Below are 16,503 nucleotides of genomic sequence, written 5' to 3'. Positions count from 1 at the left end.
CAGTTAGACACTGGCAGAAGGGCAAACATATCACCTCAAACATCAGACTATACAGTTAGACACTGGTAGAAGGGCAAACATATCACCTCAAACATCAGACTATACAGTTAGACACTGGTAGAAGGGCAAACATATCACCTCAAACATCAGACTATACAGTTAGACACTGGCAGAAGGGCAAACATATCACCTCAAACATCAGACTATACAGTTAGACACTGGCAGAAGGGCAAACATATCACCTCAAACATCAGACTATACAGTTAGACACTGGCAGAAGGGCAAACATATCACCTCAAACATCAGACTATACAGTTAGACACTGGCAGAAGGGCAAACATATCACCTCAAACATCAGACTATACAGTTAGACACTGGCAGAAGGGCAAACATATCACCTCAAACATCAGACTATACAGTTAGACACTGGCAGAAGGGCAAACATATCACCTCAAACATCAGACTATACAGTTAGACACTGGCAGAAGGGCAAACATATCACCTCAAACATCAGACTATACAGTTAGACACTGGTAGAAGGGCAAACATATCACCTCAAACATCAGACTATACAGTAGACACTGGTAGAAGGGCAAACATATCACCTCAAACATCAGACTATACAGTTAGACACTGGTAGAAGGGCAAACATATCACCTCAAACATCAGACTATACAGTTAGACACTGGTAGAAGGGCAAACATATCACCTCAAACATCAGACTATACAGTTAGACACTGGTAGAAGGGCAAACATATCACCTCAAACATCAGACTATACAGTTAGACACTGGTAGAAGGGCAAACATATCACCTCAAACATCAGACTATACAGTTAGACACTGGTAGAAGGGCAAACATATCACCTCAAACATCAGACTATACAGTTAGACACTGGTAGAAGGGCAAACATATCACCTCAAACATCAGACTATACAGTTAGAGACTGGTAGAAGGGCAAACATATCACCTCAAACATCAGACTATACAGTTAGAGACTGGTAGAAGGCAAACATATCACCTCAAACATCAGACTATACAGTTAGACACTGGTAGAAGGGCAAACATATCACCTCAAACATCAGACTATACAGTTAGACACTGGTAGAAGGGCAAACATATCACCTCAAACATCAGACTATACAGTTAGACACTGGTAGAAGGGCAAACATCAGACTATACAGTTAGACACTGGTAGAAGGGCAAACATATCACCTCAAACATCAGACTATACAGTTAGACACTGGTAGAAGGGCAAACATATCACCTCAAACATCAGACTATACAGTTAGACACTGGTAGAAGGGCAAACATATCACCTCAAACATCAGACTATACAGTTAGACACTGGTAGAAGGGCAAACATATCACCTCAAACATCAGACTATACAGTTAGACACTGGTAGAAGGGCAAACATATCACCTCAAACATCAGACTATACAGTTAGACACTGGTAGAAGGGCAAACATATCACCTCAAACATCAGACTATACAGTTAGACACTGGTAGAAGGGCAAACATATCACCTCAAACATCAGACTATACAGTTAGACACTGGTAGAAGGGCAAACATATCACCTCAAACATCAGACTATAAAGTTAGACACTGGTAGAAGGGCAAACATATCACCTTAAATATCAGACTATAAAGTTAGACTGGTAGAAAAACATATCACCTCAAACATCAGACTATACAGTTAGACACTGGTAGAAGGGCAAACATATCACCTCAAATATCAGACTATACAGTTAGACACTGGTAGAAGGGCAAACATATCACCTCAAACATCAGACTATACAGTTAGAGACTGGTAGAAGGGCAAACATATCACCTCAAATATCAGACTATACAGTTAGACACTGGCAGAAGGGCAAACATATCACCTGAAACATCAGACTATACAGTTAGACACTGGCAGAAGGGCAAACATATTACCTCAAACATCAGACTATACAGTTAGAGACTGGCAGAAGGGCAAACATATTACCTCAAACATCAGACTATACAGTTAGACACTGGCAGAAGGGCAAACATATCACCTCAAACAGCAGACTATACAATTAGAGACTGGTAGAAGGGCAAACATATTACCTCAAACATATATTATTACTTTGTAGGGCAGGACGTAGCCCAGTGGTAAACCACTCACTGGATGTGTGGTCAGTTTGAGATCGATCCCCGTAGGCCCATTGAGCTATTTCTCATTTCAGCCAGTGCACCATGACTGGTATATCAAAGGCTGTGGTATATGCTATCCTGTCTGTGGGATGATGCATATAAAAGATCCCTTGCTACTACTGGAAAAATGTAGCATGTTTCCTCTCTAACACTATATGTCAAAATTACCAACTGTTTGATATCCAATAGCCGAGGGCGGGATATAAGCCAGTGGGAAAATGCTCGCTTGATGTACGGTCGGTCTAGGATCAATCCCCGTCAGTAGGCCTATTGGGTTATTTCTCGCTGTAGCTAGTGCACTACGACTGGTATATCAAAGGCTGTGGTATGTGCTATCCTGTCTGTGGGATGGTGCATACAAAAGATCCCTTGCTACTAATGAAAAAATGTAGCGGGTTTCATCTCTATGAATAATAAACAATACGATTACGCAAAAGTAAATCTTGATGTAAATTTGTAGAAAAACAATAGTTGTTCGCATCAATGAATACCTAACTGCAGTTTTTGTTTAATCCTTTGGTTTTTGTTAATTTCGTACCCATGGTCGAGAGCACGCATGCAGATCGCGATCGCGGGAAATGAGCATGCAGTATTTATACAAATTGCAGTTTAATGTACACTGAATAAAAGTAGTTTGCAGTAATCATATTTGTTAGATAATGTTTGCTATAAATTTGTAAGACTGTGAGGTGACATTTAATAAGTTGGTTGGATTTTAAAAAGATCGTAAATATAAATTTTTAGCCGAGGTATTTTGCAAGCAGAAATCACAACAAGCATTTATCACGACGCTGAAATCAACAGCAACAACATGGCACAAATTATGAACTTGTTTGGGGTGGGGAATTGATGGGTCACTTAAAAAACAACTATTCAAATTAACATAAAGATTGCTATTTAAAGAAATAATGAGCTTTATATAAAAAAAAGCTCTCAAATTTTTATTGGGGAAAAAGGAAGAAAGAAAAAACAACACCCTCCATAAACATCCACCCACCCCCATATTTCTGTATGTCTGTTAATTTAATGTCATAGGCCTTAGAAGTGGGGGTGGGTGTATGGGGTACTGGTTTCAAACTCTAAAGATAATGCATAACCCCATCCCCACCCAACCCCACCCCACTCCCACTGAAAAATCAAAGTAATATATTAACTGACCCTACCCCCATTGAGGTTTTGTTATTCCTATTTATTCCAGTTTGTACACAATTAGCTGAAAAAGATACATTTTCATATTCATATATAAATACTCTATACAGTACTGTGTAAAACAAATTTGGCTAAAGCATTTTCGGACTTCTGTACCAACTCTCGAGCAATGAGGTTGTGTTCTGAAAACGTGGTGATTTCTCCCTCCCCCCCACCCTAGGGGCTGTGCTGTGCGCGCTTGGGCCTTTGTCTAAGTATCGCGTCGAGCACAATGGTGACTCCGCAACCATCATGCTAATATACGGCGTGGATAGGAAGCATCGATCACCCAGCAGAAGACGGAGGAGGCGACCTAAGACTACGAAGAGGGGCCTAACTTGGCGGCTCAAGCGACAGGGGCGGCCCCACCTGTTCCGAAGAGGAGGACGAGACTGACAGGGGCGGTGCAGGGTGATCCAAACTCAGTGGCTAAACCACCGGGGACGGTTCATTCTGCGCGGCCGCCCTTATCTACTTGACCGATGCACTCGCCAGGAGCAGCCCAGGGGGGACCAAAGCAAATAGACACAGGACATGTGGTCATTACTGACCCCCCGGCAAGTCCACCAGCACCTCCGGCAGTTGTTGCTGTTTCAGCGTCGGTCCAGTGAGAGCCCAAGAGGAGGAAGATGTCGACGGCCACCATACGATAACATCCGACCAACCCCATTGGATTCTCGTCTGCGACAAACTTTCAGCAAAGTACTGAGTAGCAGTTATCGGGGATTTCTCTGACAGCAAGCACCTCAAGGGACCGTGGATAGAAGATCAATGGCGCCAACTTCCAACAGGACAGGGGAAGTACCAGCTACAGGCAGCCATCCACTCAAAACAACTCTACATGACAGCACAGCAGGACGGACTGTACAGGCAGGGACTCCTGATGCCATCGATGTCCAACGCGACCATTCATCGCATCCTAAAGATGGTACTGCGGGACATCTATCCAGGAGCCATCGACAGAAACATCCTGCTGTTGACTGAAGGACTCCCCAACTTCAGGCCTGAACAGTCCATCACCTCACCATGAGTCCTGCTGTGCCAACCTTAACTAGGACAGGTAACCTTTTTTGGGCTTAGTTGGACTTTAAAAAATATCGGTCGAGTTTCATGTTTAGTTTTTTTATAAATAGTCCAACACACTTCATTTTGGCGCCCGTTCAATTGCTCAAATCACCTTAAAACCTTTTAGACCGAGCAGTCAAACTTACGTTTGGGTTTAAATTCTTAGTCCAGACATGATTGGGATGCAGTTATTCGACTTTTTTTTACAGGTAGACACAAGGAATCGAACTTCAGCCAATGACAACATGGCTATTACTTGGTGTCTACTTGTCGGTCCGTGCAGTCGCTGGACCTTTACTAAATGGCTTTATTCCAAATTCCGTCCACCTCAAACTTACCCCCTCCCCCTTCCTATCCTGGACTTAGTCACTGGCGAAGTCAGAGATTGAGCCCATGACAGGCGTGCGTGAAACCTTTGTGGTATATGTGCACATAAATCCCTTATAACTAACTAACTAAAGCATTTTCAATATGGCTAATAAAAATTCCATTTGGCTAATATTTTGGCTACAGGTATTTTTGATCCTGGGTGAGCCCTGAATAACTACAAATTAATTGATTTGACACATAATATTTGCATAAACAAGGCCCATAGGATTTTTTTTTGGGGGGGGGGGGGGCAAAGAGGCCTATGAGTACAATAATGTAAGTTTTTTGTCCTGCATCATATAAATAAAGATAAAAATCTGGCATTTGTTCCCCCCCACGACTAGAGACTGCCCCCTTTGCTAAAAGTTGTATGCCCACTCTAGATAGTGTTACTACAGGCCTGTAACAAGTCATAAAGCACAAATAACACCAAATACTTACAAATAAAGTAATCAAACCACTTCCAGTTGACAAACTTATTCAATCCTACAATGAAAAGAAAATACAGACACAAATGACACATTTAAAACAGCATGACAATGTGGGGTTTTCATGAAACCTTCTATGATGTTACAGTATAAATTTAGGAATATAATACAATATGTCATGAGCACTATACTGTAGTTAAAACCCAGCAATGTGGAGTTAAGTGTCAGTGTATGTGTCAATGCATAATTTTGCTAGTTAGGCTACAAGATATAACTGGAAATAAATGACTCCCCAACAGTTATAAACTGACAAGTGTTTCCACAACTGAATGTTTGCTGGACTTGCAATTCTGTTTTCAGTACAAGAAGTGGCAACCAGCTGACTGTCAGTATAACAAGTGGCAATCAGCTGACTATACAACAAGTGGCAATCAGCTGTCTGCCAGTACAAGAAGTGGCAATCAGTTGACTGTACAAGAAGTGGCAATCAGCTGTCAGTACAATAAGTGGCAATCAGCTGACTGCACAAGAAGTGGCAATCAGCTGCCAGTAAAAGGAGTGGCAATCAGTTGACTGCACAAGAAGTGGTAATCAGCTGCCAGTACAAGAAGTGGCAATCAGCTGACTGTACAACAAATGGCAATCAGTTGACTGCACAAGAAGTGGCAATCAGCTGACTATCTGTACAAGTGGCAATCAGTTGACAGCACAAGAAGTGGCAATCAGCTGACTGTCTGTACAACAAGTGGCAATCAGATGACTGCACAAGAAGTGGCAATCAGTTGACTGCACAAAAAGTGACAATCAGCTGACTGTCTGTACAACAAGTGGCAATCAGCTGCCAGTACAAGAAGTGGCAATCAGTTGACTGCACAAGAAGTGGCAATCAGTTGACTGCACAAGAAGTGGCAATCAGTTGACTGCACACGGAGTAGCAATCAGCTGCCAGTACAAGAAGTGGCAATCAGCTGTCAGTACAAGAAGTGGCAATCAGCTGACTGTACAACAAGTGACAATCAGTTGACTGTTAGTACAAGCAGTAATCAGTTGTCTGTCGGTATAACAAGTGGCAATCAGTTAACTGTCGGTATAACAAGTGGCAATCAGCTGATTGTCGGTACAACAAGCGGCAATCAGTTGACTGTCGGTATAACAAGTGGCAATCAGCTGATTGTCAGTACAACAAGCGGCAATCCGTTGTCTGTCGGTATAACAAGTGGCAATCAGCTGACTGTCAGTACAACAAGCGGCAATCAGTTGTCTGTCAGTATAACAAGTGGCAATCAGTTGACTGTCAGTATAACAAGTGACAATCAGCTGACTGTCAATACAACAAGCGGCAATCAGTCGTCTGTCAGTATAACAAGTGGCAATCAGCTGACTGTCAGTACAACAAGTGGAAATCAGCTGACTGTCAGTACAACAAGCGGCAATCAGTGATTGTCAGTACAAGTAGTGGCAATCAGCAGACTATGATTACAACAAGTGGCAATCAGTTGACTGTCTGTTCAAGAAGTGGCAATCAGCAGACTATGATTACAACAACTGGCAATCAGTTGACTGTCAGCACAAGAAGTGGCAATCAGTTGACTGTCTGTACAAGAAGTGGCAATCAGTTGACTGTCAGCACAAGAAGTGGCAATCAGCAGACTATGATTACAAGAAGTGGCAATCAGTTGACTGTCAGTACAAGAAATGGCAATCAACTGACTGTTGGTATAACAAGTGGCAATTAGCAGACTATGATTCCAAGAAGTGGCAATCAGCTGACTGTTGTCAGAATGGGCAATATAGTGCCTAAAGAGGAACTCTGCCATTTATAAAATATCTTCGTATAGTTACTCCCTTTAGGAATATGACATGTCGGCCTAACTAAAACTTTGTAAAAACAAAAACAAACCTCTGAATATAACATTGCATGGGTGTCTGAAATTGGAAGACCAAATTGAATCATCATTTTTTATCTGCAAGGAGAAAAAAAGGATTAAAAAAATTCAAGCTACACATTCATTGTAACATGGACTTTAGACATGTAAATATAATATTGTACTTCGACATTCACAGCTTGCTATTCACAGGAATGTTGACCCATGACATTGTGTGATAGCCGACATTTCATTCTCTTGAACCTACAGTATTATTGTAATAATAACAACAGATTTTATCCCATAACTTACCCATAATATTCATGTCATACACTCATTTGATATTTACCATTGTAAACATGGTTTAAAAAATGCTTTTGCTGTCAATGGGTCATTTACAAGACAACAAGACCTGAATTCAAAGACCTGTATATCTGAGCATAACGTTTTAAGATTTGTGCTAATTGCGATGATGGAGGCAATTTTAGAATTATAATTGACTAATTATTGAATTAAAATGTTATTTTAGAAGTGTTATAGGATAAATAGAATTTGGTATTCATTTTTTTTAATATGTAAAATATCAACCTCAGAGCCTTGACAAATACTGATCAACAAAGACTCAGTTGATGTTTTCTATATTATAAAACACTCTTGATGACTACTCCATTAATATCTTTGTAAAACAGTGATACTAGTAAGAAGCTGTTCACAAATATCAACAATTTTCTCCATACTACTTTTTTTTCTTGCTACCTCCTTCCCCCTCATAAACATAAACGTGTACATCATATATAGGATTATGTTGATCATCTGGTTTGTATGCTCAAGAAAATGTAAATCATTGTGACTGGTCCGTAAGAACATCAGGATTAAGTGTTACTCCAGCTGTTTGCTAAAATCATAGCACCTACCTTCCAGTTTAAAGAAGTCACTTCGAACACTTTGTAGAACTCTTCAAGACTCAATCCACCAGTCTTGCTTGTGTTCAGTGTTTTGAACATGAGGTAGTAATCTTTGACAGCTGAAGGAAACATCACTGGCAATTAACTTGAATAACTACCACAAACAAACTGAATCTTTAGCATAGGGCAGGCGATATATCCCAAAAAGTTCACATGCTGTATACTGTAAACAGCATATGCAGTGCATTCACCAATTCATATTTCATGCCAATTTTTAACACTCTAATACTAACAGTTACTTTGATTAAAAAGGCTGATTTTCTTCTTTTTCTTTTTTTTGTTAGAAATAACTGGGTATTTTTAGTTAAAAATGCAGTTTTAGTTTGTTACCAAAATAACTTCTGATCAGACAAAGTTAATGAAAATAATGTCCCTAAATATTGGACATCTGATCACAAATGTGTTTAAGTAAACCAGCCCTTTTTTATTCTTTGCATAATTTTAAACATTAACTGCTCTAAATCATTACACAAAATGTGAAAACCCATGAAACTGTTACTTATCCATTGTCATAAATTTAAAAAAAAAAAAAATATGTCAGTTAAAGTTATACACTCAATGTAATTTTGATAAAACTTACTCTAGGAGTTTAAATGTTAATACTATCCAAATGGTATTGTAGATGATATTAACAGTATTGTTACAAAATTGCAGTCTATGTGATAACCCCCATCCCGAACATTTTCCACTTATAATATTCCATACAAAATTGCTACAGCATAAAAATCTCAAAGACCAGCATTGAGACTTTTTTTTAATCAATGTTCACATTGATAAGATTGAAAAGGTGGTAAGAAGAAAAGAAGAGACATTAATGTTATAACGATAGTATTGTGTTGTAAAGTAGAAATTAATCAAACAAAGTAGAGAAACTGTGATTAATATGTAAACAGAAACTGTTAATTCTCATGAATATGTATATGCACACATGTCAGTTGAGAAGAGACCTTGTGTCTATGACAAACATGCTTTAACCAATGGATAATATACACATTAAAAAAATAGATTACATAACAACAAAATGTCATCAATATAGTTTTATCAAGTATTCAAAATCTACTAGGTAAATGTTGCAAAACTAAAATATAGTATATAATATAAAAGCAAATTTATCATTTCCTGTATCTTAATATTTTCCAGTTATAGGAAACAAGTCTTCATTAAAAACTTAACACAGAATACAGAAATGCCTTTTCAAATATTTCCTTTATGATTAAAAGCAGGCTGACCTCTGTCATACTTAAATCACCCAGTGTTATAACTTGCTTTTGTGGCTAAAGAACAGCAACTATATGCATCTAGATATCAACACTTATATAATAGCTAAGTGCTCTGGTTAAAGAGGGTTAACTCCGAATTATGTGATCAACTTGTATTAATTTTAGCATGTCAGTTACAAAATTTTAGTTCATAAAGATGACAGTCACATGTTTCATTAGATACTGTGACTTTGAACTAGAATTTATTCTTACACAGAAACTGCAGTGAAGGAAGGAAATGTTTTATTTAACGACACACTCAACACATTATATTTACGGTTATATGGCATCGGACATATGGTTAAGGACCACATAGATATTGAGCGAGGAAACCCGCTATCGCCACTTCATCAGCTATTCTTTTCAATTAGCAGCAAGGGATCTTTTATATGCACCATCCCATAGACAGGCTAGCACATACCACAGCCTTTGGTATACCAGTCATGGTGCACTGGCTGGAGCGAGAAATAGCCCAATGGACCCACCGACGGCTGCACTGAAATGCATGCAAAAATTAATGGTGGTGTGTAACCATAAGACTCTAGCTATTATTCTGAGCTTGCTGTGTTATGTAAAATAACAACTACCACAGAGCAAGAACTTACTTTTCTTTGGCTTGAAGAATTTCATCATTCCTACAAAATGTCTTACACTTAATTTGGTGACATTCTAAAAAGATAAAACAATTTAAAGATAAACTCCAGTTACAAATGCAACAATCAAAATACCTATGTCTATTTAAAAAATCTAGAAGAGGATTACTTCCCATCTATCTACATAATTCGTTTTGATCATTTTAGTACTTGTATATAATCAGCTTCTGTGATATTTCAGTGGTAACCATTAGTTTTCTTAAATAAACCAGCTAAGACAAAATAATAGTTACATTAATAAATCTGATAAGCATGAGACAAGACTATAGAACATTTTACTGTTGTAAGTTATTTAATACTACAAATGAATCAGTAGATTGAAACAAGCATGTATAAAAGCCCATTAGAAGAATATTTTTTGATAATTCATACATAAAGAAGAGAACTCAAACTAGAATATAACAGATTAAGATGAATATCAGTTATACTGACACAGATGCATGGAGTGAATGAGAAACCATAAATAATGCAGCAACAAAGAAAAGTGATGCAGTCAGACAGAAGTATGTGATTCCATGAGACAAGGCAGCAAAGACCTGCCACACAACAAGATGCCGAGAAACACAGAGGAGTTAGACATGATGCATCATGATGAGACAGCGCAACAGTCGGACTGTAGCAAACATACTGGAACTAGACTGTAGTCACTATAACTGACTCTTCAAGACATGGTAAAACAGCTACAGCCTACTCCACTCACAAAACAGTACAATGAACTGAAGACACACTGTGATGAGGAGACAGGCCAGATTTACCTGCTTTGTTGTCAGAAGTCGAAATGCATGCTGACAGCCTTCTCTTTTGTGGAAAAACAACTTTTTTACTTTTGCTTTCTCCAGGTTCGAAAATGTGTCGTACACAACAGCTAAAAGCTGAAAAGGTTAATAGAATACAGAACTAATCAAGCTAAGGTTCTGACTTAGGTTAATAGAATACAGAACTAATTTAAAAGATTAAAAGAAACTTAATTTTCACAAAACTATTCTTAATCACATATCTTATATTTTACTTTGACCAATTGTATGCTATATTTATCATCCATACTTTTTAATCACATTATAATACTTTCATGGCATTTTGGATTTTGTGATGATTTGGTTTGACAGGTACAATATATTAATCAAATGCTAACATCATCACTAATTAAAAGATAAGATAATAACTTTCAGTAATTAATAACCTTGTAGCCTAATGTAATACAAATGCTAGTAACCAAGTAAGCAATATGTATAGTGTTTTAGTAAAAACCTAATATAACCCTGAAATTACATTTATTTATTACTATTTTCATCTATCAATATTATTACCAGTATTCTGTATATTGTCACTTATTAGCTGACCTCAGAGTACTAATTTCAAGCCATGAAAACATTTTTTGTTTGTTTGCTTGACCTGTTTGTAAGTCAATCTATGAAAAACTGTCTAAAATGATTAAAGTATTTCATATTTGCAGCAATGAGAATCCTGAATGGCTTATACTAACTAGAGAACATTATTATAAGAACTTTGGCTTTGCACAAAGTTATCTGTATAGACATCAATAGAGAATATGTTCTTAGTAGATGGTGAAGACTTGTTTCACTGTTCCCGTATAGCACTGTACAGCATGCCATTGTGCACAGACATCAACTTTAATTATCAACAGATAACTACCAATATCCAGTGTCAAATGGTAACTTCAATGCAACTGTCATTTGTTATTAAAAAATGGATGTCAAACATTTGGTAATTTTGACATAGTCTCAGAGAGGAAACCCGCTACATTTTTCCATCAGTAGCAAGGGATCTTTTATATGCACCATCCCACAGACAGGATAGCACATACAACAGCCTTTGATGTACCAGTCATGGTGCACCAGCTGGAACGAGAAATAATCCAATGGGCACACAGACGTGGATAAAGCCAAAACAGAACGCGCATCAAGTGAGCACTTTACCACTGGGCTACGTCCCGCTCCTTGATATTCAAAGAAAGATAACTCAAATAAAACCTAATTAAAACTAATTTTAGTAAGGTGAATAAAATTTATGAAGAAGAACATTAATGTGAAAGTGTTTATAAAATATACATTTATTTTTTTTGCACAAAAGGTTTTCGTGTGTTATTATCTGACCGTATAAATCAGCCTCTCAAGTTATAAAATATTTGGATGAAAACAATTCAATGTATAGGCAAATATAAGACTTATTAATAGTCTTACCAAATTCATTAGAAAGTAGAGTTCTAATGAGAGGTATATGACAAAAAAGATGGAATACCATCGAGATGTCCTGTATGCTGGCATCATCACGTCAGGAAAACTGAAAAATAACAAACAGATTTTACAAACATTTTTTTTTTCTCTTCAATCAAGAACAATGCTAACTCAGTGTTTAGTTATTACCAACATTTCAACATTTATCTAAACTTTAACAATCAACAGTGACGTAAGGTACTAAATTTTATTAAAAATATATTGCCTGTTTAAACTATCACCAACAGCAACATACTTGTATTTTGTTTTAGGTTCAACATGACTGTTGGTAGTGATGTTCAAATGATCGATATAATAAAAAATTGATCGGTTTCATACTGATTTGAAGATCGATTATAAAAATCCGTAATCGATTGTGTGGGGAAATGTTAGCTGCAATTGTTCCTTCTGTTCAGGTGATAGAATTGATTTGGGTTTGTTTTCATGTGTAAATAAAAGAGAAAGATATTAAATGGTTATTAAAGGTATAATTAACGATTTGTAGGGTGAACACAATAGGTGCATGGTCTTTACAATTCAAATCCTTCTTATGTTAATATAATTCCAACCGACTGCATAATCGAAAGTTGATTGGTGCAAACCGATTATAAATACTGATCGATGATAAAATTCCCACCAGTTCCCAACACTAACTGCTAGTACAGCATCTAACAAGTAGTTTATATACCAAACCAACTCAATATTTATAACATGTGGCATTCATTTGTGAAACACCGTAAAACATAAATCCAGCCAAAATAATAATTTATTTATTAGTCCCCATCAGTCCAACTGCAGGGGACTATAGGTTTAATCTCCGTCCTTCTGTCTGTCTGACATAGTTTTCCAGATGTTTTTTTCATAATGCCTTTTTTTAAATAGCTTTATCATGTTCTATTACAGGTAGTTATGAAATTTTGTTAGGCTTGGTACGGGACATGTATTGCTTTAGCAGTACTCTCAGAATGCTTACAGTTTATTATTAAAAAGTACTCAAAAATATGCTACTTACTTTGCCGTAGTCAGCAAAACAAAAAGGCTGACAAAGCTGTTCTGTATATTGTTAAAATACTGAAACAAATGAATTGTCTTTCTATTAATGTCAAGTATTACAAAACACTAGAATTATTATCAATCTAGAATAAAAAGAAACATTTTAATTAACAATTTATAATTAGCAATAAAGTTCAAATATTAAATCCACTCTTAAGCCTAGCACATACAGCCAACATGTCGCAAACATCTATCACCAACAATATTTTTAACTGGTTTTATTTATTTACCTACAATCAACTGATTTTTTGTTTTAATTAAGGTACCAGGTAAAAAGCTATAATAAAAACAAAAACGTTCAATTCACTGTTTTAGTTGTTTTTTCCAGCAGTGGATAAAATTATACAATGAATTAAATTAATTGTTTTTCATTATGTATGCTATAAATTAATATTATTTGTAATTTGTTTTATGTGTAAAATGAATTTTTCTGATATTTAAATTTGACGCTAACTTTAATTTTATTTTACATAATTATGTAACCAAATGTTACTAAATTATTATTAAATGGAAATCAAAATTATTATAAAAATGTTAAACCAGCAGATTTACGCAGCAACTTTGAATTGAGCAATTAATGTACAACGAGAAGTGTACAGATAGATTTGTTAACCACTATGATTGCACAAATTACACAAACAAATTAAAGTGTCATTTAATGTTGTAAAACATTTTTTAAAGTAAATAACTTGCAACTGATGACTATATACAATGTCATATAAATCTTACAACATGAAAAGTAGATATTATATTTTACGTTAAAACTTGTTTTTCATTTAGTAATTATAATGTATAAATTGGTTTATTTAAGTTTTTCTTAGGTCATACCACCTTTTCTTCTGCCATTTTATGATCACATGACCACAGGTACAGCATGTCAACTTTGTTAGAACACAGATGATTTTAGTTGTAAATCTTTGTTACCATAAAATCAACTGTTCACAACAAATGCTTTTGTTATAAATTGCCACACACGACCAACATAATTATATTGAAAACAAGAGTAGGATTTAGCTCAGTAAGTTGAGGTGCTTGTGTCACAGGATTGAACCACCTCAGTTGGTCCATTCAACTGATTGTTTTTTTCTCACTCCAACCAGTGCACCACAACTGGTCAAAGGCCTTGGTATGTGCTTTCCTGTCTGTGGGAAAGTGTATATAAAAGATGCCTTGCTGCATTAGGAAAAATGATGACTGCATGATGACTATGCTATAATTACCAAATGCCTGACATCCAATAGCCGATGATTAATAAATCAATGTGCTCTAGTGGTGTTGTTAACAAAACAAACTTTAACTTTAGTGATAAAAAATGTGGTCCATGTGCACTAGGCAGTAATGGCAAATTAAGACATTAGTGTAAAACAATATGATAAATAGTCCTTGTAAAAATCATTTATGGTGAAACCAAAACATTTTAAAGTATGTAACATCATTGCAAATTTAGGATTTACCAGATCTAAAATACTGTAATTGTTAAACAATAAAAAATATACTCACTTCACCATCACGTTTAATATCAGAAAATAGATAAAACCCTAAAACAGAAACAAACGTTTAAACTTGAGAAACGACTGTTATTTTATAACTGTGTATACGTATGTGCTAACATCGTCTTCTTTAAAACAGATTGAAGTAAGATCATCTGAACATTTTCAAACTTCTCTGTCAAGTTACTATGTTTAACTTGCTGGAAACATGACAAAAAACAAACAAACTTCTGTAGGCATCTATATCCATTATAATAACATCAATAGCCTTGTAACAAGATCAGTGTTTCTGTATGCATTGTCATAACACACTTTGACAGCAGGTTTCCTCTCTCAATATCTGTGTGGTCCTTAGCCACATGTCTGATACCATATAAACGAAAATAAAATGTGTTGAGTGCATTGTTAAATAAAACATTTCCTTTCTTCGATACCTGATTGAAATTTGTTATACTACAGTATCTAGAGTAGGAAGAATAATGCACACACACACACACACACCACACCACACCACACACACACAGACACACTCACACACACACAGACACTCACACACATACACACACACACAGACACTCACACACACACACACACACACACACACACAGACACTTACATACACAGACACACACATACATATTCACACACACACACAGACATACCAGGGCTCGCGCTGTCGGTAGCCAAATTAGCCATTGGCTAATTTTTACAAAAAATGGCTTATAAAATTTGCAAGGGGCTAAAATTTTGGCTAAGCTATTTTCTGTCTTCTGATGTGAACAAACGGTTACATAATCTATCCGACACCTCAAACATAATAATAATACCAAATATTCAATTAGCGTAATGGCGATCTCGCGACTGGTAAAAAAAAAAATGGTGTCATGCAGAATTCAGCGTAGGCCTTATAATGTTTGCTTATTTTATTAATTTTAACGGCATGCATTCAACATGTATGACAGCAATGTCTGGAAGATCTGTAACTTGTTATTTTTACTTTGTAAAATCTTTGAACCAAAGTAATAAAAACAGCCCGACAAAGCGTGTCAATTTGAATACACATGCCAGTTCAGGGCCGAAAGACATGCAGGCCATCTCAAGGTCTCAGTTCAGCCAGACCGAGCGAAAACAAAACATTCACTAGACTGGTTTGTGCACTTCACGTTAAATCAAATGGACATGATGAACACCAATCAAATAGTTCGCGAACGTTAGGAAGAACGTTCATTGGTTGAACTGAGGACAGCTCTCGGTGTGAATATATGTCCTGCTTCAGTCAGCCGACACCCGTGTGTCAAGAGATATCGTTGCGGACATTAAACAATACGATTACGTAAAAGTAAATCTTGATGTAAATTTATAGAAAAACAATAGTTGTTCGCACCTAACTGCAGTTTTTGTTTATTGCTCTGTCTTTGTTAATTTCGTACCCATGGTCGAGAGCACGCATGCAGATCGCTATCGCGGGAAATGAATATGCAGTATTTATACAAATTGCAGTTAAATGTACACTGAATAGAAGTAGTTTACAATAATCATATTTGTTAAATAATTTTAGCTATAAATTTGTAAGACTGTGAGGTGACATTTAATAAGTTAGCTGGATTTTAAAAAGACCCGTACATTTTAATTTTTTTTTTTTTTTTTTTTTTTTTTTTTTTTTTTATAAATGGAGTATACTGTGAAGTCGGTATTCTTAGTCGAGGTAGGCCTATTTTACAAGCAGAAATCACAAGCATTTAACACGACGCTGAA

The 16,503-nt window shown here is 36.4% G+C and overlaps 1 protein-coding gene across 1 annotated transcript in view; it reads right to left on the bottom strand.

The window, feature by feature from the left end:
* Positions 1 to 16,503, bottom strand: part of LOC121368267 (two pore calcium channel protein 1-like) — an 85,297-nt gene that overhangs the window by 27,229 nt on the left and 41,565 nt on the right. The window contains exons 6-13 of the mRNA XM_041492923.1: positions 14,759 to 14,796; positions 13,218 to 13,276; positions 12,173 to 12,272; positions 10,727 to 10,843; positions 9,924 to 9,987; positions 8,009 to 8,118; positions 7,130 to 7,193; positions 5,243 to 5,287 (exon numbers count right to left, since the gene is read on the bottom strand). Coding sequence (XP_041348857.1) covers positions 5,243 to 5,287; positions 7,130 to 7,193; positions 8,009 to 8,118; positions 9,924 to 9,987; positions 10,727 to 10,843; positions 12,173 to 12,272; positions 13,218 to 13,276; positions 14,759 to 14,796 — 597 coding nt within the window. The remainder of the gene's footprint in view (positions 1 to 5,242; positions 5,288 to 7,129; positions 7,194 to 8,008; positions 8,119 to 9,923; positions 9,988 to 10,726; positions 10,844 to 12,172; positions 12,273 to 13,217; positions 13,277 to 14,758; positions 14,797 to 16,503) is intronic.

The sequence above is a fragment of the Gigantopelta aegis genome, chromosome 3 (assembly GCF_016097555.1).
Source record: "Gigantopelta aegis isolate Gae_Host chromosome 3, Gae_host_genome, whole genome shotgun sequence".
NCBI classification, from domain to species: domain Eukaryota; kingdom Metazoa; phylum Mollusca; class Gastropoda; order Neomphalida; family Peltospiridae; genus Gigantopelta; species Gigantopelta aegis.
The sequence above is the reverse complement of the archived record's forward strand: the minus strand, read 5'-3'. Positions and strand labels throughout refer to the sequence as shown.